This window comes from Cibotium barometz, chromosome 25 (genome assembly GCF_041138505.1).
Source record: "Cibotium barometz isolate CiBa-2024 chromosome 25, ASM4113850v1, whole genome shotgun sequence".
Lineage (NCBI taxonomy): Eukaryota > Viridiplantae > Streptophyta > Polypodiopsida > Cyatheales > Cibotiaceae > Cibotium > Cibotium barometz.
Window position 1 is genome coordinate 13,284,566 of NC_141070.1, and position 22,135 is coordinate 13,306,700.

Consider the following 22,135-nt stretch of genomic DNA (forward strand, 5'->3'; position numbering starts at 1 on the left):
AAGAATGCATCTCATGAAGCACCTTGGGCATGTATGATGAACTAGGAACAAGATACACCCAATCCTTGTACCATAAGAGGTTGTTGTCAAGCTTGTAATGGGGTATATCTTCATTATTACCTTGCTGTAATTTTCTATAAATGTGGACAACACCCTCATTTAGGAGGTATTCTTCTTGAATCCCCTTAATCCAATCATTATAAACCTCCATAATTGATGCCATAGTGCAAGCTCACATTCTTGACTATGCATCTGGTACTACATTATCGTTGCCCGGTGTGTATGATATCTCAAAATCTTAACTTTGAAGAGTGACCAACCACCTCTTTTGCTTGGGAGAGCGGTTTGGTTGGGATAAGAAAAAAAATTAGACTTTTGAGATATCATGTCGGATCAGAATGTGTCCATCATCCTTACTACCACTGGGATCAAAAGGGAATTCATCATCCATTTTTATAAATGAATTGTCCTCTTTTAACTTCTCATCTAGTGTTACTTCATGGAAATATTTAAACTCTTCAACATCATGAGACTCCTTGTCATCCTTTTCTTCATCCATGAGGGTCATAATGACCACAACCTTCTTAGATTTGCACACATGCCAGGGTGACCATCTCTCTTTGCACTTGAAACATAAGCCTTTGCTTCTCAACTCATCAATCTTTGGGTCATCCATCCTTTGAGCCTCGTTGAAGGTTTGAGGAGGCTTCTTGATGAAGTTGTCCTCTTTATTTGCATCCAAGTAAGCTCCGTTCTTGGGCTCCACCCCCTACATGGTTGGAAATCTAGGAATGGAAGATGGTGGTCTAGGAAGAGGGTTTACATTCATGTTGGAAGAGGTAATTGGTAGCTTGTGTGAATCCTTCATGAGTGAGAGGATAAGATTTCCTATATTTTGGCTCATAAAGCTTTGCCAACCTCATAGATTTCTTGAGAGTATTTGGCATTTGAGCCGATACATCTGCCTTGACAACCCATGTATGAACTTCTTCATCTTCATTTACTCATTGAGACCCTCCACATACATGGAAATCTTCATGAAAATATCGGTATATTCTCTTTCCACCATGCCCTTTTGAGAAAGCTCATACCATTTCTCCATGGTATCTATGGTATCTATCAAGTACCAAAGGTGAGATGAAGGTCAAGAAGTTCATCTCTCCTTTCAAATCCTCCCACATGAGTGGTACAGTCCCATGTTTAACCATATGTCTCCACCATTGATTATCATAATCCTCCATGTGTAATGAAGAAAATTTCACTTTGTCTTTCTCACTCTTGGGGTAAAGCTTAAAATAAGTATCTAACTTGGTAATCCACTCCTCCAACTCATGTAAAGTGAAACAATCACCCTAGAATTTGGAGAGGGACACCTTGTCTTTAATATCCTTGGAAGTGTTTAAGAGGAATTCTTATGATGTGGCTTGTTCTTGTAGGAGTTGAAAAATTGAGCAAAGTATTTATAGTCCTTCTTGATGAACAAAGGTAACTCCATCCAACTATCATGAGCTTCCACTTGTCTTTGTGCAAAATACATGTGCTCCCAATCATAATCTGCTCCATCCTCATCCCAATGCATCTCCTCATCTACCACTATAGGATGATTTCCTTTTGGATAAGATGTTACCCTCTTGACATCCCCATAGCATGGTTCCATAGGCTTGAATGAATCTTGTGGTGGTTTGCTATTCACTTGAGAAGTACCAGCCTAAAATGAAGAAGGACACAAATCTTTTATGGAGGGGTCTCCTAGCATCCATCATAAACCCCAATGAAGGAGCCTTCATGGAAGCCTCTTGCATAACTTTTTTACCTCCCTTGTGACCACCATAATGAGCTTTATGCATAGGTTGCTTGCCCTCATGGACCTCACCAATTCTATCCTCAATAGCTTCTTCAATAATGGATTGATCTAATTGATCTTCAATGGCTCCCATCTTAGTAGTCATAGATTTAAACTTTGAATTAATGGTTTGGTTGATGATATCCAATCTATCCACCATGAGTGGCTTAAAATCAATTTTATCCACAAGCAATTGCATTAGAGTGTCATTTAAAATGGCTTGCAAACTTTGAGAGGTGTGCTTATGGACACTTCCCACGCGAGCATCCTCTTCAACTCCCTTTGAAGTTTGACTCGTGGATTGAGATGCATTTTTAAGAGTACTTCCCACAAGAATTTTTCCTTCAAGCTCTTCCATTATGTCACATCCTCCGTTGCCAATGATAGCTTTCTAGGTCTATCTTTCGACTTACTGGCTATAATAGAATTCTTTTGGCAAATTTGCGATAGAATGATGTAGGGGTGTTAGATTTGGGTATTATAGGGATCTATGTGAAGGTGTTAGGATAAAGAGTAAGATTATTATGTCAATCTTGGTTCAGTCATCCCTCTATATGCCTATGTTTTGACTTTTTGCCACAAGTCAAATTGTGATAGTTTAGTCCACTCCTTGCACTCCAATACTCCAAATGAGTTGAAACTTGGTGGTTAAGGTATTTGACTAGTGGAGAATACAATGGTGAAGTCAAATTTATGATCTGAGACTTGGTTCAAATTTTGTCCAAACATAGTATGCAGTAGAGAAATTTACAAGCCTTCTCACCCTCTTACCAAAAACGGATTGTTTTGCCAAATTTGCACTAGGATGATATAGACGTGTCGGATTTGAGTTTTGTAGGACTCTATGTAAAGGTGTTAGAATAAGGAGTAAGCATATGATGTCAATCTGGGTTCAGTCAATCCTCTATATATCTCTGTTTTGACGTTTTCCCACAAGTGAAGTAGTGATGATAGTTTGGTCCATCGCTTGCACTCCAATGCTCCAAATGAATTGAAACTTGGTGGTTGAGGTATTTGGTAAGTGGAGAACACAATGGTGAAGCCAACTTTATGATCCAAGACTTGGTTTAAATTCTATCTAAATAGAATGCAGTAGAAAAACAGGCGTAACTCCTTAACCCGAAAACCAAACGAGGTGGTTGAGGGATCTATGGGAAAAACAGGGTATGCAGTAGAAAAACAGGCGTAACTCCTTAACCTGAAAACCAAACGAGGTGGTTGAGGGATCTATGGGAAGCCCTAATGGTGTGGAATAACCCCACATATTCAATTTGGATTCAGTCGAAAACCTCTCAAAATTAATCACACTTTTTAAAGAAACTACAGATTATGTCAATTCTCAACTACAAGCAACCAACTTGCACACCAATGCATGTATGCATCCCAATATATCCAAAGCATCATAATGCATCCATACAAGGCATTTTGACCAAATTTTGGTAAAATTTTGACATGACCTTACTAGATTTATGAGCCAATCTTAATCAATATATCCAATATCAATGTGCCCAATAATGTCAACTATGTATCCTTACATAATCCCATTGATTGCCAATAATGCCAATTATGTATCCTTACATAATCTCATTGATTGTCAATTGCATTTCAGCTTATTTCCACTTGTATGTATAGAACCATTGCCAATTTGATTCGATGTAGCAAGTCGATGAGAGGACCTCTTGCTTGCCAATCTCTTGGCCAAACCTTATCACCAATTTACCAAAGTTTAGAATCCAATTGCAAGGATCAAGGCCATGTCTTGATCACCATGTATCTAATCCCCCTCCATGCTACTTTTTACAAGCACTCACGACATGGAGAGTTCAAGCGATGTTCACCCTTGGCCTCTCCAACAATGCCAAGGGTACCCTCTCAACATGCTATAGTGCTTGTTTGGAATAAACTTATACAATTTGATTGAGAATCTAGCAATGTAAAGAGAGTAGAGTATTTGAGGACTTACAATTCAAAGCATGTACTCGTGCCCATGTACATTACAACTTTAGAATGTACTTATGCTTGCATTATGCTCCAAATACCCTTTCTTCATCAAAATCCTTTGCTCTAAGCTTGCAATAGTCATCCAACCATAGAGAAGTAAACAATGCCCTCACCAAGGTGTGACAAATGCAAAAAGCATCAATGATTATATGATATTCTGCTCTTTCAATCCTACTGTTGGATTCTTTGTATATGTAGAGTAAAAGTGATTGGGAAAGTGTGTGGGAATAATAAAGAGCAAGTAGAGGTTTAAAGGCAATGTAAGCAATATGCAAGAATTTTTTCCTAAACCATGTTTTCTCCCAAAACCCTAATGCCCTTAACCAAATTGATCAAGCAATGCATGATTGTGTAGAGGAGATCAAGGAAAGAAGGATTATGGATTGAAAACTCAAGAAATCCCACCATAAACCCTAATTTTTAAGGCAATTTTTAAAACCTTGTTTCTCCCAAGAAACCTTAAAATTGTGATCATTATTGCAAATCAATGATATGAGAGGGTAGAGGAGAGACATGAGAAGAGAACTAACACCCTGGATCTCAAAATTTTTAAGTGAAAATCTTAATTTGGGTAAGCAATCCCAAATTTTCAAAATAGCTAAGAAACACTAGTTTCTTATCAAGAATGTAACAAGAGTGGCATCTATGGATAGAGGAGAGTGTGGGGAAGAGCAAAGCAATGTCAATTTCATGGAAATTTGAGAGGAACCCCTAATTTTGGAAAGAACCCCCAAATTGAACAAAAAGTTCAAGAAGCCCTAATCCCATGGTTTGAGAGTCAACCAAAGGCATGAATGGATAGGGAAGAGCATGGAAAATAAGATTATGGTGTTAATTTATACATAATCCATGCAAAAATCCTAATTTTATATGAAATCCTAAATCCCATGAATCTCAAATAAAATCACCATTGAAGAGTTCTATGGAAAGCTTACATGATGAACAACACTTTGCCATACTTGATGTAGCTTGATATCACCATTTCCATCATTAAAACCTTTAAGAAGGGGGAAAATAAAACATGGGCGGCTAGCCATAGCTTTTCTGGGAATGAAAGTATGGCGAGAAGATGGAGTTCTTTGTGTAGTCCTTGAGTGGCCCAAGCTTTTGCCTAAGGTGGAGCAAGCTTATGTGAGGCCAAATGTGCAAGGGAAGCCATGGGGGCTCAAGCAAGAAGAGGGAGAAGATGAAAAATGTGAGAATTCACTTTTTTCCTATTTTTTTTAAAAAATGTTTCCAAATTTGATCCCGACGTTCCAAATTTGGTCCAAAAAGATTAAATGGCCCAAAATCTTAATAAATTATCACCAAATACGCTATGGAACATCAATTTCTGCATATTTCGATCACTCTTAGCCCAAAATTTTAAAGATCCATGAAAGTTGTGCAAGAAAATCTAAGAAATAGTATATAAAAATTGAAAAATGACAAAAATGCTCATTTTCTTGCAAATTTCTTTTCTAAAATACAAATCAAAGTCCCCAAAATCAAAGCCAAGAGCTCTAATACCAATTGAAATGGAAAATCACTAATGCAAGATTAAGAAGCTAAGATATGGGACAAATCATCAGGTAGAATAGCATGCAATCAGCAAGAATCACACATACCACTCGTAATGCCTAAGTGGTTTAATATCCCACCATAAGGATGGAAATAGCCTTCCATAAGCCAAAGTGTAGTAGTTGAAGGCTCCAAGGTTCATTCAAATGTCAAATGATCAAAAGATGTCCAAAAGATACAATAGTGGCCCACGAGCCCTCTTTTATACTTGAGCCCATGACCATAATCCCTAATTCTAACTAATGGAGTTACTACTTCATTACAAAACTTTAGCATCTCAAGGAAGATCATTTCAAGGATTAATCATGTGGGTTTAAGGATTTTGATTAGATAGTAGGCATATATCTTGCATATTCGTGGCTCAGGGTGCACTCACTTGACATGTCTTCTAGCCTCATGAAAACATCCTGGTTTTCCGCATGAAAATCTTGAGCAAACGTGACATTTTATTTCCCTCTACAATGATGAAAGAGAAAGAATACCCCTAGCACTAGTACCTTGAGACTTAATGAGGTGGCTATACTTGCTTAAAACTTTACTCTTACAAAGATAAGATGTCTCATTAAGTCAACAGTAACAACTATTAATGAAAAAATAATTGGCTTGTGCGAGAGAGAGATTTGCAAAGGATCTACAAATGCATACACTAGATAATTGACTTAAAGTCGTCTTATGGTCTTCACCTTGCATGCAAAGTGATTAAGAACCCATGAAAGCCTTGGTAGCAAATGAAAGGGCAAGGTTATTCAAGATTAAGAAAGTTATGTACTCAAGGGTGTCTTTACCTTGTCTCATTTTTTAAAAATAAAATAAAAAAAGACATTGTCTTTCTCTTCCTTTAAAAAATCAAGGTCACCATAGAGAGATGATGTAGATCTTAGTGGGCATGGCAACAATAGTAAAGATGCATGCCATTCCCCGCACCCCAAAGAGTATCCCTCGCAACAGCCACAAAACATGAGCATGTATAGCAATGTTGAAATTTAAATGGACCCTAAACTACTGTCATAGGTTTCTGTTCTGCCACAATGAACAATGGTGTAGAGAGAAAGAGAGATGAACACTCTACGAAATGGGGAGAGATGTAGGAGAAAGCCCTTCCTTTGGTGTAGAGAGAAAGAGAGATGAACACTCTATGAAATGGGGAGAGATGTATCCCTTGCAACAGCCACAAAACATGAGCATGTATAGCAATGTTAAAATTTAAATGGACCCTAAACTACTGTCATAGGTTTCTGTTGTGCCACAATGAACAATGGTGTAGAGAGACTCTACGAAATGGGGAGAGATGTAGGAGAAAGCCCTTCCTTTGGTAGACCCTTTAACTAAGCTAATGTTGAAAAGCCTTAAAAAAAAAGGTTCTTGGCGACCCAATCTAATATATTCCATCCTTCAAAAAAAATTCAAGCTTTGATTTAAAGGTTTCCCAACCACACTCTATCACGTCATGTTTCCTTATATCCATTAGAATATTAAAAAAAAAACCATTTCTCATCATGAACACTTACTCGCCTTTTGATAGGTTAGGCTGCTGAAAGGACATGACTGGCTCTACAATATATCTTTACCTTGGGTAGCCTGACATCCTTCCAAAAAAAGCATGAAAGAAAAAAAAAACCACATGGCATGTAAATAAAATTAAATTATCAAAATAACTCCCTAAAAATAGCTTAAAAACTCAATCAACTCAAATTTGAGTCCTAAGTTCATCTTTAGGGAGGTTGTGTTGATTTCTCAACGATCTACAATGATTTGCGGGGCTGCGTCCCAGTCGTCATGTTGGTCCTCCAGCACCTCAGCGGCATACCCAACGTCCTACCCCTTGTTTCCACCGTCGAGGGTGATGATGGTTGCTTCCATCTCCTCACCCCCTTCTGTGACACAGGTAGACCTACTTGTTGGTAAACTTGATTGTCATACCCCGCAATTCAATCTTGATGACCGCAAGGCCACTCCCATAGTGGCTACCTGTCGGAGCACTCAATCTCTATGGATTTTTTACCGGACCTGTGTGTCTCCAACAAGTCGCTATCAGATTTGTTCCAGTACACCACTGCCCAGTTGGTTTCAAAGTTTAAGATGAAGTTGGAAGATACCACCAAATTGCAGACAGGGAACTGCACAAACAGCTTGCTCATTATCGCCTCACAGTGAGAGAGGAAACTCACTACAATATCATCGCCTCACAGTGAGAGAGGAAACTCACTACACTCCCTATTACACCCTTGTACAATCTTCAGGTGTGGGCAAGTCGAGAGCATTGATGTAATTGAGTAAGGTGGGTGTTTACATTTGCTATTGCAGCCTGGCGAGTAGCTCGTCAACCACCTCTCCACCGAGGACGATTGGTCTCGCAAATAAACTTGTTAGCACATTCAGAGAACATGACATGGTGCTTTACTTGAAGGCGTGGCTCCATGTGTTGGCTGTTGACATTAACACCACAAGAATGTCACCTGAGGTTTGGAAGGAACAACAACTTCCTAATGCGGATGGTTGTCCCAAAAGCAACCTTGTAAAGAGGGTATTGGACGAGTGGGGGAAGCTACAAGCTCAATATGACACACATGACCCATACAAAGGAGTTGATCCTGATAGTTATAACTTGCAAACTTGCAGTGAAGCAATCGAGTCTGTTGAAAATGCCTTAAAGAAGAAGTCCACCCATTGCTCGCCTGATGATTTGGAGGAGAACGTGTGTACCCCTTGCAGTGTGATCTTTGCCTTTGATGAAGCAAGAGGGTTGCAAATACCAGATCAACAATCAAACTCCATAATTCTATGAAATCAAGAGAGCACTCAATATTTTTTTTGCACATCAGATCTTCTTTGCAATTATGCTAGACACTTCTGCAAAAGTGACCAATCTTTCACCCAACAAGCACAATGAGAACAACGACAAGGCCATAAAGATGGGTTTCAAATTGCCTCATCCAATCTACTTCCTCCCAAATATGGCTCTTTTCAAGCCAACTGGACGTCTGAGCGTTTCTGACTGCTTCCAACCTGTGCATTGGATGAAGCAAGGTAGGCCAATGTGGCCCGTAAGGGTGAAAAGTGATGGTGATCCTTCCAAGTATAGACACTAAAAAGTGTTCTACCCAACGTTGGACGCTGCAAATCATCTTCCAACTAGCCCGTGGTTGAGATTGGCCTGTATATTGCCCTAGCCTCCGTTGTGCTACTGCTTATGGAAGTTCAACATACCTTTAGAGCTACCCAAAGGCAAGTTTCGTGGTTCCCGTGTGGGGACGCTATTGAGCCTCAATGCCGGCACCCTCTCCATGTCAACGGTGGCCACAACCTTATCATGCCCATGGAGGGTCCCATAGACCAAATCTCCAAGCTCAATGTGGCAACGTATTCATGCGCGCTGTCATGGCACACATTATCAAGAAGGATTGAGATATCTGTCGCTTGCAAGACGATCCTTCTATTTTTCACATGAAGACGAGACAAGAAGCATTGGAATCTAAGAGAGATACCCAAGGGCAAGCTTGTAAACATGGATGCATGCGCTAAAATAGCACAACGGGATGGCTTTTTGTGCACGGACAAGGTAAGAGAGCTTTTGCTGTTGCATTTAATTAGGCTGAGAGAGAGAGAGAGAGAGAGAGAGAGAGAGAGAGAGAGAGAGTTTAATAATTACAAATCTCTACTTTTATTGGCATATGAAGACATTGCAAACCCTAGCAAGCATGCTTTCCTTATGGCTAGGCCACTTTCGACAACAGCAGCAATGAAACAAGAGCAGATCACTCTCAAAGATTGGCCAAATGTGAATGACAACATGGATCTAGAGACTGTTTTCACAATGGCAAATAACATACCCATGCCTTCTGCATATCCCCTCAATTTTCATGTCACAAATTCTCGTTTTTACCTGTGAGTCATGTCTTGCAATGTCCTCTGAGATCTCTGTTGATGTCCATCGATTCCTCACATCGAATATAATCATAGGCTTGATGTTCATACTCATTCAAGCTCTATACGCTTTTCATATAAACTTGAGAAAGACATGCATACGAAGAAGACATGCTACAAAAATTGTAAGGTTGCAATGTCCATCTTCATTCAAGTGCTTCAAGATATTTATACATGAATGGAAGGACACACGTTCTTTCAAAGTACGTTGACAACGCACAAGTGGGGATGTATGTCAAATCGTTGGATAGGGCCTGGGCCTACACGTAGTGGTAGCCTGAATGATTGGTACCTCCCCCCTCCCCCCCCCCCCCCCCCCAAAAAAAAAAGAAAAAAAGAAAAAAAGAAAAAAGGATAACTTACATCCTCATCATTCTTCAACACGCCTGCCTCTCTTCATCTTCGAAGCTCTCTCGTGGCCTCATTATCATGTCTTCTATTTTACTCGAGTGCGGGTGGAGCACACACACACGTAAGAGATTACACACTTAAGAATTTCGCCCCGTGCCCTTGTGTGAAGGTTATTGAGTATGTATAATGATACCAGACGTGTGGAGTCAGTCAGTTACAAGCACCAGAAGGGAGATATCTCGGAGCCTTGCACAGAACAGAGATTAAGAAGGCTACATTTTACACCATCTCCAATATGATGCAGTGCAAGGGAAGCCTCAGATACAGAGCAGACACGAATCGAAGACCTCCTTGGCAGAGACGGGAAATTCTATATTTTAAAGCCCAAAAACAAGAGATCACCAGCCGCCTGAGTAACCATCTCGTCTTGATAGTGAGGAGTGTGACTGCACAGCTCTACCTTTACAAATCTCATTAGCTCCACATAATTATGCAACCTCTCTCTCTCTCTCTCTCACACACACACACACACACACACACACTTGCGCATGCACAAAATAACACAAGGGTCTTGAGTTCAGGTTTTAGCGTGCGTTGTTTTACTTGGGCAGCAGGACACGGAAATTTAATAGGGGTAGATGTGAATACTTTATGCATGAGCGCAACTATATGAATATATAAGGGGAGTGTCCGGGTACACTAGATAGTGGATTGAGTCAACTCATCCAGTCTCCAACCATTATAAACTGATAGCTCACACTCAAACTATCACCCTTGCCCTAGGGGCCAACAAATTTCGGTCTGGGATGATAGCAAAATGCCATGCTTTCCAGATAGACAGATTCGTTGAGTGTCTGGATAAAGTAGATGATGGATCGAGCCAACTGATCCTCTTATAAGCTATTTGCACTCTTTGTGCCACGTTCAAACTATCATTCTAGCCCTGCCAACAAATTTCAGTATGGTAAGATGAAAAACCCCATGGTTTCCAGATTGAAAGATTCATCCATCTCTCCTTTCTAATTTAGCAGGCGAAGAGATGCCAAACATGGCACTTTTCTAGCATTTCAAATGGTGAATTGTCGGGACTCATGGATGTGCAACACCCCAAGCCATATAGCTTGCATGTGAAGGCATGATCAACCCACAAGAATCGTCCCGCATGTGTCCTTGTTATCTAGAAACTCAAGTATCAAGAACCCAAAGAGAAGTTTTTCATCCAATAACATCCACTCATTCAAATTAGTAAGGAATTAGTAAGGCCTTTGTTAAAAAAGGCATCCTGCACAGATCGAGTGAGTTCTGTGCAAACTAAGCAAAACTAATGCTTTCTTGCAGTGTCTGCTGCTCATCTTGTGGGGATATGTGAGATCACATGGAAGCATTCTTCCAAGGGTGAGAAGCTATTGTTCCAGTTCTGTCACCGGCCCATGTACATGAGTGGTGATTCAATGATTGTGTTTGTACAGGGCCCCAGACCTCGATGCCTTGGGAATCTTGGCCATCTTGCATAATAGAGTAAGTCCCTCCAGAAAAAGTTATAGGGATGCTTTTGAACTGCCCATGTTTGGAAGACCAATTATCAATTATGCATGGACTTTGAGACAGCTGATCCCAGTTAGGAAACAAAGTGGAGTGTCTTCCACCTTCAGCTTTACCAGAGGGTGCTGCAACAGCTTCCGTCAGAGTCCAGTTTGCCTGATCTGCACCCTCATCCACATTCCAGTGGTTTGTGGGACCACCGTGGGAAGTGGTAATGGTGGTTCTGCCAGAAGACATCTGTTGAGGGTAAGACCATACGGGTAACATTGGTGAGAAAGTAAAAGGAGTATATGTATCCTGCCTCGAATGTGCAAGATGCTGACTTTCACATGACTGCTGGAGGAAGGGGTAAGCTTGCATTTGCTGTTTGTTGTGCCTCATCATCTGATTCTGCTCTAATTCATTCTCACAGAATTCAGCTTGTGTCCTTGAGGAAAATGATTCTGCCTGCTCAGAGTGATCCAATTGTTCCGCACTCCTATCCACGAGCAAGCTCAACTCTTTTATGGGTTCTTGCTTTTTAGGAGGGTCACCAACGTGTTGGGAAGTGAGAGAGTGTGTCTGGATGTTACCGCAGAGACTGTTCTTACCTTGCAGGCTAGGAGCACAAGAATGGCTGGAGGAAGCATCTGGGCTCAGAAATCTACAAAAATTGGACTTCTGATCAAAAAATGAGTGCAACATGACTTGATTGTTCTGCTCATGATCAAATTGGTTTCTTTCCATCTGTAACAGTTGTGTATATCCCTTTGAGTGCAAATTATTTAAAGGAGAGAATTTGTCAGCTGATAGTACAGAGACCTGAAATCTGTTACCTGCCTTCACTTTGTGATGCTCTTGCTTGTCCTCAAATCTCTCCATGTTTGAATCATGGCTTGAATAGAACAACGCTCCATTTTCCACAGGCTCCTGATGGCTAAACAAAGAACTGTGTCCAGAAAAACTGAATAGCTGAGGATGATTTTGAAAGGCAGGCTTCACCTGTGAATCCAGCAGGTGAAGGTCTAATCCATTACACAGGTTCCCTCCTGCCTGAAAACTTACCCTCTGCTCAACTTCCTCACTCTCAGCACTACCAGCTGCTACACTCGCTACTTCACTTCCAGGCTTTGAATGTGAGTCCCAAACGATGGGATCTTTCCTGATGCTCAGCAAGTAATAACTTTTATTCACAGCTGGCACCCCCCCATCATGTGAATGTAACTCCTGTGTGTCTAGATCATCACTTGACCAAATATTTTTGATGGCAGAGACTTCATCATCTTCAGAAATATCTTCAGAAATAATGTCAGTTTCTGAGGGTATCACAGTGCCATCGTGTGTACTTGACCTTCCTTGTACAGAAACACCATTGCCTTCTTCAATATTGCATCTCACCCTTAGTGCTTGCACTGAAGCCAATATAGAAGTATGATTTTCACCAGCTGGAGATGGACCACCTGGCATTTCAATAAGAGAGATTTGTTCCTCGGGTATTGAATGTTCAGATGATGGATTTTCAGCATCAGCTGAGCTCACACATGAATCTACAGTAGCATGTATCCCTGCTTGTTCCTCCAAACAGGTAACAGAGGACTCTGAAGTTGAGAGCTGTTTTTGTTTACCAATTCCTGCTCTGATGTTTGCTTGACATTCTACTCTATGTTTCCCAGGCCCTGATGATGATACTGTATTGGAGTTATTATGGAAGGCCAGTTTGTTCTCCTGTAAGTGCAGTGTGAGAGCAATCATGTCAGCACAAACCATGAACACTTGGAAAACTTACCAGCGGCCTAGATTATGTACTCAAACCAGACATTTTAACAAAAACGATCCACCACCGAACATGTTGTCTACCCCAGCCACAAGTGTTAAATGCATCAACATCTGTGAATAATACCAGGTCACATGGAGGTGCCTTTATCTGACCTGGTAACTCTTCTCAAAGGTGGGTGATTAATTTCATGCATATCGAGAAGATTGACCAACCTGGGCAGCAAACTGGTTAAGATTATTGTTTCTGGCCTCCAGAGATTAGGTTTGCAAGCCTGACCACACTCACGTATGCACAAATACATACATCTAGATTCCATATGCAGAGAACCATCCCCATGTATGATGGCGAAGATCAGGTTTGCATGCACAACCCCACCACATCCATGTATGTACGCATGAATACACACAATGATATCACTGAGCTTGTCTATGAGATAGATTCAGAACATTAACTCGTGTAACAAACACACCAAGAAAGAGAAGAAGTCAAGCACCAAACCCTGCAACCTAAACATCATGGTCCCATATTGCATAATCTACCTTGCATATGAATACCGAATAATGCTGCATACATTGTTCTGCAGCAGACTTGGCAAGTCTTTCTTTGTCAACCTTTCTTTCAAAAAAGACAGCATGTGCATCCGGTATGTCCTTCTCTGCCAACGTGGACCTTTCATGATCAACCACAAAGCAATGCATTATTGTAGTGGGAATAAGATATGAATTGTATTTTCTTATTCTGGATCAATTCGCCAACCAAAGGCAGCTCCTGATCAAGTTTCTTACCAGTACTCGTGAATTTTCAGGGCATCTTTTTTGTTACAGCCATTTATGCAATGGACTTCAATCTTTTGTCGATCACCCAAGATAGGGTTCAAAGCAGCCAGCAAAAGCTCCTCCCCTTTAGCTTTCAGATGCATGATATCAGCATACTGCTTCTGATTCACCTGCAACATCACATCAATGTAAGAGATATTTTGAAAATCTTCCTAGCATTTACATTGATGGATGGTGTACTACACTCGAGTTAAAAAGGAACTTGTGCATTACATGACTTGAAAGAACAAGCAAGATTTTAAGGCATTAGAATTTGGCGAGAAGCAATTGGACGAACAGGTTAATTGAATGAAGCTAAAATATACCTTCAAAGTATGCATGATTTGTGTGGAACCATCAGCATTTATATAGTTGTAAATCTTTGGCTTGATTCTTTTGGATTCTTCAGCAGGCAGAATATCTGTTATTCCCAATGCTTCTTGTAGATTTCCAATCTTTCGCCTTTTGCATTTCTGCCTTTAATACATTGGAGGGAAAGAAACACCCCAATGCGAAAGCTTGATCAATACATGCATGGTCTCAGTATGTACTCAGAATTAGGTGGACTGCAGCTATATTAACTTATTCCAGTTGCTCAAAATACTGGATCAAATCTTACTTACAAAATGTGTAACATACCACAAGGCATTTTCTTCATTGATGTCATCACTGGCCACTCTAGGGCCATCAACTCCAATCCTCCTACGAGGGGATCCAACTTTATTTTCTTGTGACAAGAAAGAATTTGATTGTGCATTCAATACGTCTTTCCCAATAGATTTTGTTTTCGTCCATCTGCATGCAAAGAAACTTTCACTATTGTACCACAATTTAAATCCAACTAGGACTGACAAGACAATCTTATTTTGCATTCACTAACTCTTTTCTAGTAGATTTTCTTTTAATCCATTGTAAGGTCCCTGCCCTAGCTGGGCCAAGAGGATCCTTTTGATAGGCAACCAAGTCCCGTGGTCTCCAATCGGACAACACCTTGATCTCTCATAAATACAAGGATACGAGCAAACGAAGGGACCTAACTCTATCTCGTAGGGGAAATGTATGTGTGAAAACAATATTTTTTCCAACCCTAAAAAGGGGATTTTTCTATATATTTTTGGTTGTATTTGGGGATTTTGTGTCTTTGCTGCTGGCCAAGCCTTTAGGCTGACCGACCAGCAGTCTCCCATAGTATATATAACCTTGCCTTATCATTCATCATTTGTGTACCATATCATTGATCATGCCCGGTACCACTTCATATGCTGCTGCTGCTGCTTCTGCCGGGCTCTACATCACAAAGCTTCATCATGCTCGCCTGACAGGACAGCACCTCAGCGTTTTCTCATCTGGCCACATCATGGGACAGCAGCCCACTCTCTGCTATAGGCCACACCGTGGGACAGCAGCCCTCTCTGCTACATTCAGTGCTTACATCAGCACATCATCAGCGTTTACATCAGCATTCATCAGCACATCATCAGCGTTTACATCAGCATTCACCAGCACATCATCAGCATTTACATCAGCTTATCAGCAGCGTTTTATCACAGCTCATGGGACAGCAGCCCCCTCTGCTACATAGAGCACTTCAGCATTTTTCCTCAACTCTCACGATCGCAATAGCAGCCCACTCTCTGCTACATCACACCATCCGGACGGCAGCCCACTCTCTGCTTATCTTCACCATCGAGACCAAGTACGCAGCACCCATGTCACCAAAGCTTGCACCACTCGGGACAACAGCCCTCTCTACTCCTTACCATCCTGGCCAGGTACGCAGCACCCGTGTCACCAGAGCTTGCACCACTCGGGACGGCAGCCCTCTCTGCTCCTCACCACCCCTCAGGTACGTAGCACCCGTGTCACCAGAGCTTGCACCCCTCAGGTACGCAACACCCTTGTCACCAAAGCCTGCACCCTTCAGGTCTTGTAGCACCCTTGTCATCAGAGCTTGTACCATCACCACTCGGGACAGCGGCCCTCTCCGTCCTTCATCTACCACCTCAGGTACATCAACACCCTTGTCACCAAAGCCTGCATCACCTCATCTTCCGCTGCCACTACCACCTCGGAGTGTCTCTGCATCCACCGATGGGAGCCTTCGACACCGACCACCTCTCGGAGTGCTTTGCCTCACATCGACGCAAGCCTTCGTCATTGACCGTGCTTCAGCTCCAACATCATCTCTGCTTCTGCACTGGTCTTTCTACTCAGAGTCATCTCACATCAGAGGGCTCTTGTACATATGTTCACTCACCATTATATATAGACTCACTCACATATTTCATGCTGTGTTGTTTTGCTCTGATCTCTCATACATCTGGTCCTTTCGTCCTTTTGCCTCACAACAACGTAGTCATTCTAAAAAGAATCTATTCCTTGGATCGAATAACACTCAATGTGCATGATCGAGTCGTTCTAAAAGGAATCTATTCCAACTAGACTGACAAGACAATCTTATTTTGCATTCACTAACTCTTTTCCAGTAGATTTTCCTTTAATCCATTGTAAGGTCCCCGCCCTAGCTCAGCCAAGAGTATTCTTTTGATAGGCGGCTAAGTCCCATGGTTTCCAATTGACGACACCTTCATCTCTCAGCGAGCAAACGGAGGGAGTTGGGACCTAACTCTATCTCACAGGGGTAACGTAGTCATTCTAAAAGGAATCTATTCCTTGGATCGAACATCACTCAATGTGCGTGATCGAGTCATTCTAAAAGTAATCTATTCCAGCTAGATTGACAAAACAATCTTATTTTGCATTCACTAACTCTTTTCCAGTAGACTTTCTTTTAATCCATTGTAGACCAAGAGGATCCTTTTGATAGGTGGCTAAGTCCCGTGGTCTTCGATCAACGACACCATCTCTCAAAAATACAAGGATACGAGTAAACGGAGGGACCTAACTCTATCTTGCACGGGAAACGTAGTCATTCTCAAAGGAATCTATTCTTTGAATCGAACGACACTCAATGTGTGTAATCGAGGATAGAATAAGTTCCGCACTTGGTTCATAGAAGCCGATGCTTTTTTTTTTTTTTTTCGAGGCATGGCTGCTGGCCCGCCGGTCACCTAAAACGGAACTTGTTTGGGACCCTACTTTTACCCCGGATCGTAGATAATAAATCTGTTGGAAAGTTACCTGACTCATCGGGTCCACCCATTCCATAGGATGGCGTCATCGAGCTATCCATCCACCCACTTTCCACCCACTCACCCAATTCATTTTTTAAATCTAATTAGATCCTACCACGCTGTGAAACACATAAAAACAAGTTCTTTAATTAAAGAAGTTCCACAATGTTCCTTAAGTAACCTTTAGTGCACAAAATTCAAAGCAACAATATTTACATTAAAATAATACTTACAGCAAAATGTTTACAAAGACCTTGAAATTGGATCAACAGCTAGATCCAAGCTTCCATATCCATGTCCATGGACATATCCAAACCAAAACCAAACCACCGATGATCTAGAATTCGGTATGCTAGCCTCAACCAGTTGGGCATACACCACCACGGGCCATACTCCCTCCTCGTCGCTCAGTCAGACGAAGGCCAAGTTGGCCTATCGCCCCCTCAAGCACTGCCGCTTACACCAAATCCTCCCGCTCCTAAAAGGCGACGTCTACTCATGAAGTGGGCAAATTCGTCGCACTAGCCTGGGCCCACAGAACTAGGCAACATCCATAATCACATGTCCACCCTCGCGGGGCGGAAATCCAATTCCTAGTGGCATAGGGAGAGATTACCTTGGACCAACTCCCAGCCTTGCCTCCGCCCGGCTACACACGGGGAGAAGATGTACCTGAAGATTAGCAATGAAACCAGCAACATATCCATTGAAACTAGGAAAACATTCTCTTCTAAGCATTCTTTTCAACAATTCATTGTGTGATAATATAGAAAGCGACTCAGACAACCACGATCTTCTTAGCTAACAATCCTTGTCAATATGAAAAGAGGATCATAAAGAATTTTAGGAGTAAGATTACTCACTCACAGTTTCTCTTACTAGCCTTGCTTCAAGACACTTAAGGACATTTACAAGAGAAAAATAGTAATTCATCATATCGGAATTTTAATCTTTTAGACTACTTACTCAACTTAAAAGTGAGGTGCGATACTTCTACGATGCTAGTCATAGTCGTTGAATGTTTTCCAAAAAGAAAGAAATCTCTCTAAGCCTAATTGGATACTAAGAATCTTAACTTTACGACCCAAAAGAGCGAAATTGCTTATACTTAAAAGAATTAAAAATATGGCCAACCTCGCTGTCGTTTGCGTGACGATTTGTTTCGGAAGGAATGAAGTCGTTTCCATGGACGCGTGCCTCCTCATTTCCACCTTGGATGTTGTGCAATTTATCATTTTGACCACGTTTCGACACCATAGTAATACCTTTATTTGCAGTGAATAGTAAGAGAGTGGGGTGGGTGTGAAATACTACAGATTACTGGGAGAGAGAGAGAGAGAGAGAGAGAGAGAGAGAGAAATGAAATGATATATTAACGTCTTCAAAAGGCCAAAATGACTTATGAGACCAAAAAGGTTACAACAATTGGTGGATCTGATACAATGTCTGTGTAAGAAAAGCTAAAGTTCATTTGGGCCACCAAAAGCTTGCTCAAAATCGTAAAGCTTCCCTGGCGAGAACAAACCCTATGCTCACCTTTACGTCTCTTCATATGGGAGGGAGGGAGGAGGGGGTGGAGAGAGAGAGAGGCAAGCTTTTGAAGGGAGTTGTCCTTAGCTAGACGACTCTCAAGTGGAGGGGAGGGGAGGAGAGGGGAGGGAAGTGGGGCTTGGGTGCGGGTAGCCTTGGCTAGGGGAGACTAAGAGAGTGGCTTTAAGTCTATTCGCACTGAGGGGAGGGAGAAGAGTTTCAGGACATGTCCTAGAGTGTAGCCTACCACAGCCTACTTCCTCAGGGATAGCTCCAAGAGTGGGGAAGAGAGGGGATTTATATAGGTGCAGAGAGAAGGTGCTAGTGCATACACAAGAAGAGAGTGCCAACAAGGGGGGAAGTGCGACCGGATGGGGGTGCCATTTGGACAAGGAGCATGGACGTTAGATGTGTCGGGGAGGGAGCACCACTTGTCCACGAGCGGTCTTGAAGGGGTGTACGTGGGAAAGGGGGGAGGAGGGGGTGTACGCGCACCACTTGTCCAGGAGTGGTCTAGAGAAGTGTACGTGCCGGGGGAGGGGGGAGAGGGAAGGAGATGTAGCAAGGGGGGGGAGGGGGTAACATGTAGGGAGGCATGCCACAAGGGAGGGTAAGGGGAATGGCAGGCGTTGTCCGAGGTGTCTGGTGGGATTCGACGAAGGTCCCCGTGGTTGCGTGCATGCATATTTTGGCGAGAAATGAGCTCCCGGGTGTTTGGGAGAGGCATTCGTAGGCGTCGTATGTCACTCGGGTGGAGGTCATGGTGGATCCATCACGCGTGCGCCCGAGGGTGTGCATCGAAATGCCGGGATTTTTTGAGTGAAATTGTTCAGGACTGTCCCCCAATCCCGTGGATGCTTTCCATCCGTCATTTGGACATTCGGATTACTGCTAATTTGGGTCTAAAGTTGCCAAATTTCAAAACTTCACGGCTCGATTTAGGCCACTTCGGTTCCTTGTTTAAATTCCGGAAAAAGTCATATCAGGGGTAAAGCTGTGCTTAAGATTTCAATTTTGAATTCAGTTTTCTCATCTCCTAAGTGAAAGGTGCTTAATTTGCAGACACCTCAAAATAGCAACTTCCTAGGGATAAAAATAACAACTAAATGCAACCACAATGAACTGACTAAACTATATTTGTAATGGATATGCCACATTGTGCTTAATGTGCTATATTTACAATGGGTATGTTACATCCTTCCTTCCTTTAAAAAAAACTGAGATGTCCTCATCTCGACATAATTTTGAACGGTTCTCTCCTTGGTGTCTAAGATCCTATTTGGTTGCAACTCAAGGACTCCTTGAGTTGGCATTACAACTTGTTCATCATCAAGAATATGATCAAGACTGGGCACGTAGGGTTTCAATAGGCTTACATGAAATATATCATGGACCTTGAGATGATTTGGAAGTCGAAGCTTGTAAGCATACTTACATAGACACTTGATGATTTCGTAGGGTCCACATTATCTAGGACTGAGCTTTTTATACTTCCCAAGGAACAGAGAACTTCGCTTGGCTCTCACTCATAGAAAGACCTTGATTCCTCCTCTGCAGACTCTTTCAAGTTTCAGATCTCTTGGTATCCACATAGTGCTTTTGTCGATCCTGAGTGCCTTAATGTTCTTGCGGATGACTTTGGTTTGCTCTTCCATTTCCTCAAGCATCTTCCTAGAAGCCTTAACCTTTTAGGAGGGATCAGAGAAATTCACGGAAGACAAACATTTCTGACCATAAAGGGCTTTGAATGGTGACATGCCAATGCTTTGGTAATAAGATGTATTGTAAGCAAATTCCACTAGAGGAAGGTACTGAATCCACTTTCGCGGTTCACGACCACAATAAGCTCTAAGGATGTCTTCTATAGCCTGCTTCTCTCTCAGTCTGGCCATCTATTTCTGGATGGTAAGCTATACTGAAACAAAGCTGCATTCCTATAGCTTGAAATAGGGATGTCCATAACTTTGAAGTGAAGTCAGAGTCCCAATCACTGACTGTTCTCTTTGTTAATCCATGAAGCCTAAAGATTTCCTTGATGAATAGGCAGGCAATATCAGAAGACTTAAATGTTTTCTTTACTGGGGTGAAATGGGCAACTTTGGTAAGTATATCCATAACTACTAGAATGAAATCATACCCTCCTTGTACTGTGGGAAGACTTGTGACAAAATCCATACTAATGCACTTCCACTTCACCTAAGGAATGTCTAAAGATTGAAATTTTTCGGGCATTTTAATTCTCTTAGCTTTAATCCTTTGACATGAAAGGAATTGCTTGACATATTGAAGGATATCTCTCTTAATTCCTGGCCAATAGTAGCGTCTCCTTCGGGCGTTCAAGGTCTTTGCATAGCTTGGGTGTCCTGCTCAACAAGGCTATCTTGAGCTTCATGCAAGATCATCTTCTTTAGAGTAAGATCTTTAGGGATACATACCCTCTGCATTAAGTAGAGACACTCATCATTGGTAGTGTCAAGGTCTTCTCCTTCACTATGGGTCCTACCAGCTTTTTGGTAATCAGGGTCATGAAGCGAGGCATATTTCACATTCTCTAGGATAGGGTTATTTGGTTAGAGATTGCACTTGGAAAGGACTTACAACTGAAGGCATCTTCTACAACATTATCCTTCCCAAGGTGAAATTTGATGTCAACATCAAATTCTTGCAAGATTTCAATCCATCTCCTTTGCCTCATGCTGAGATTGGGCCAGGTGAAGATCCACTTTAAGCTCTTGTGGTTGGTTACAAGTTGGAACTTGCGGCCTCAGAGGTAGTGTCTCCATATCTTGAGACAATGAACAACTCCTAGGAGTTCCAAATCATGGGTGACATAATGGACTTCATAGGGTTTCAGTTTACGAGAGGTGTAAGTCATGGGTCTTCCTTCTTGGATTAGGACACCACCAAGTGCAAGGCTACTAGCATCAATGATAACTTCAAACTCCTTGGTGAAATCAAGGAGCTTCAGAATTGGTGCTGAGGTGAGCATGGTTTTAAGCTAGTCAAAACTGGCTTGGTGGACTGGTAACCGCACTATTCTACACTACTTTTTAAGGAGCGCAATCAAGGGTGCGGCTATCAGGGCATAATTCTTAATGAAGATCCTATACCATCCTATGATACCCAGAAATCCACGGATTTCGCTAACTGAACTACAGGGTGGCCATTCCAATATATCCTTGACTTTGGTTGGGTCTATTGAGATGCTGTCTAGCAAGACAATGAACCCTAAATATTCAATTTGAGAGGAGTGAATAAGGTACACTTGCTCTTCTTGGCATAGAGTTTTGTACGTGCAATGTTTGTAACAGTACGCGTACATGGTTCTCATGTTCCTCCATTGACTTGGAATAGAATTATGCTAAAAGTAATACTTTTATAATAAAATAAAAGATGAATTTTCTTTTACTAAATCCTAAAAATTTCGCCATAACCTCCTTTGTATGGCTGACCATTTTTCAATTTTTTACGTCTTTAAAACTAATTAAAAGTACAGCAATATTGAAATTATCCTAAAGTAAATATTTTTTTTCCACTTAATTGAGATAAACATTATAAAAATTTGACATTAATCACTTAACCATTCACCTAGGATAGAGAATGGTTGGTTTTGTTAGAGAAGAGAGGGGAATGCCTTTTGTAATGAGGTCTAACATTATAGAGAAGACATAAAGCATAA

The 22,135-nt window shown here is 41.6% G+C and overlaps 1 protein-coding gene and 1 pseudogene across 3 annotated transcripts in view; one reads left to right on the forward strand and one right to left on the reverse strand.

Annotated features, from left to right (window-relative positions):
- Positions 1-7,393: 7,393 nt before the first annotated feature.
- On the forward strand, positions 7,394-8,493 carry LOC147624257 (uncharacterized; annotated as a pseudogene).
- Positions 8,494-10,890: 2,397 nt separating this feature from the next.
- LOC147624258 (nuclear factor kappa-B-binding protein) overlaps positions 10,891-22,135 on the reverse strand; it is a 115,156-nt gene continuing 103,911 nt past the window's right edge. For 2 of the 3 annotated variants that reach the window (XM_086819225.1, XM_086819226.1), the window contains exons 5-9: positions 14,432-14,587; positions 14,119-14,269; positions 13,763-13,923; positions 13,517-13,646; positions 10,891-12,925 (exon numbers count right to left, since the gene is read on the reverse strand). In XM_086819225.1, the coding sequence (XP_086675351.1) occupies positions 11,051-12,925; positions 13,517-13,646; positions 13,763-13,923; positions 14,119-14,269; positions 14,432-14,587 (2,473 nt within the window). In that variant the 3' untranslated portion in view covers positions 10,891-11,050. The remainder of the gene's footprint in view (positions 12,926-13,516; positions 13,647-13,762; positions 13,924-14,118; positions 14,270-14,431; positions 14,588-22,135) is intronic. The other variant, XM_086819227.1, reaches the window with a different exon arrangement.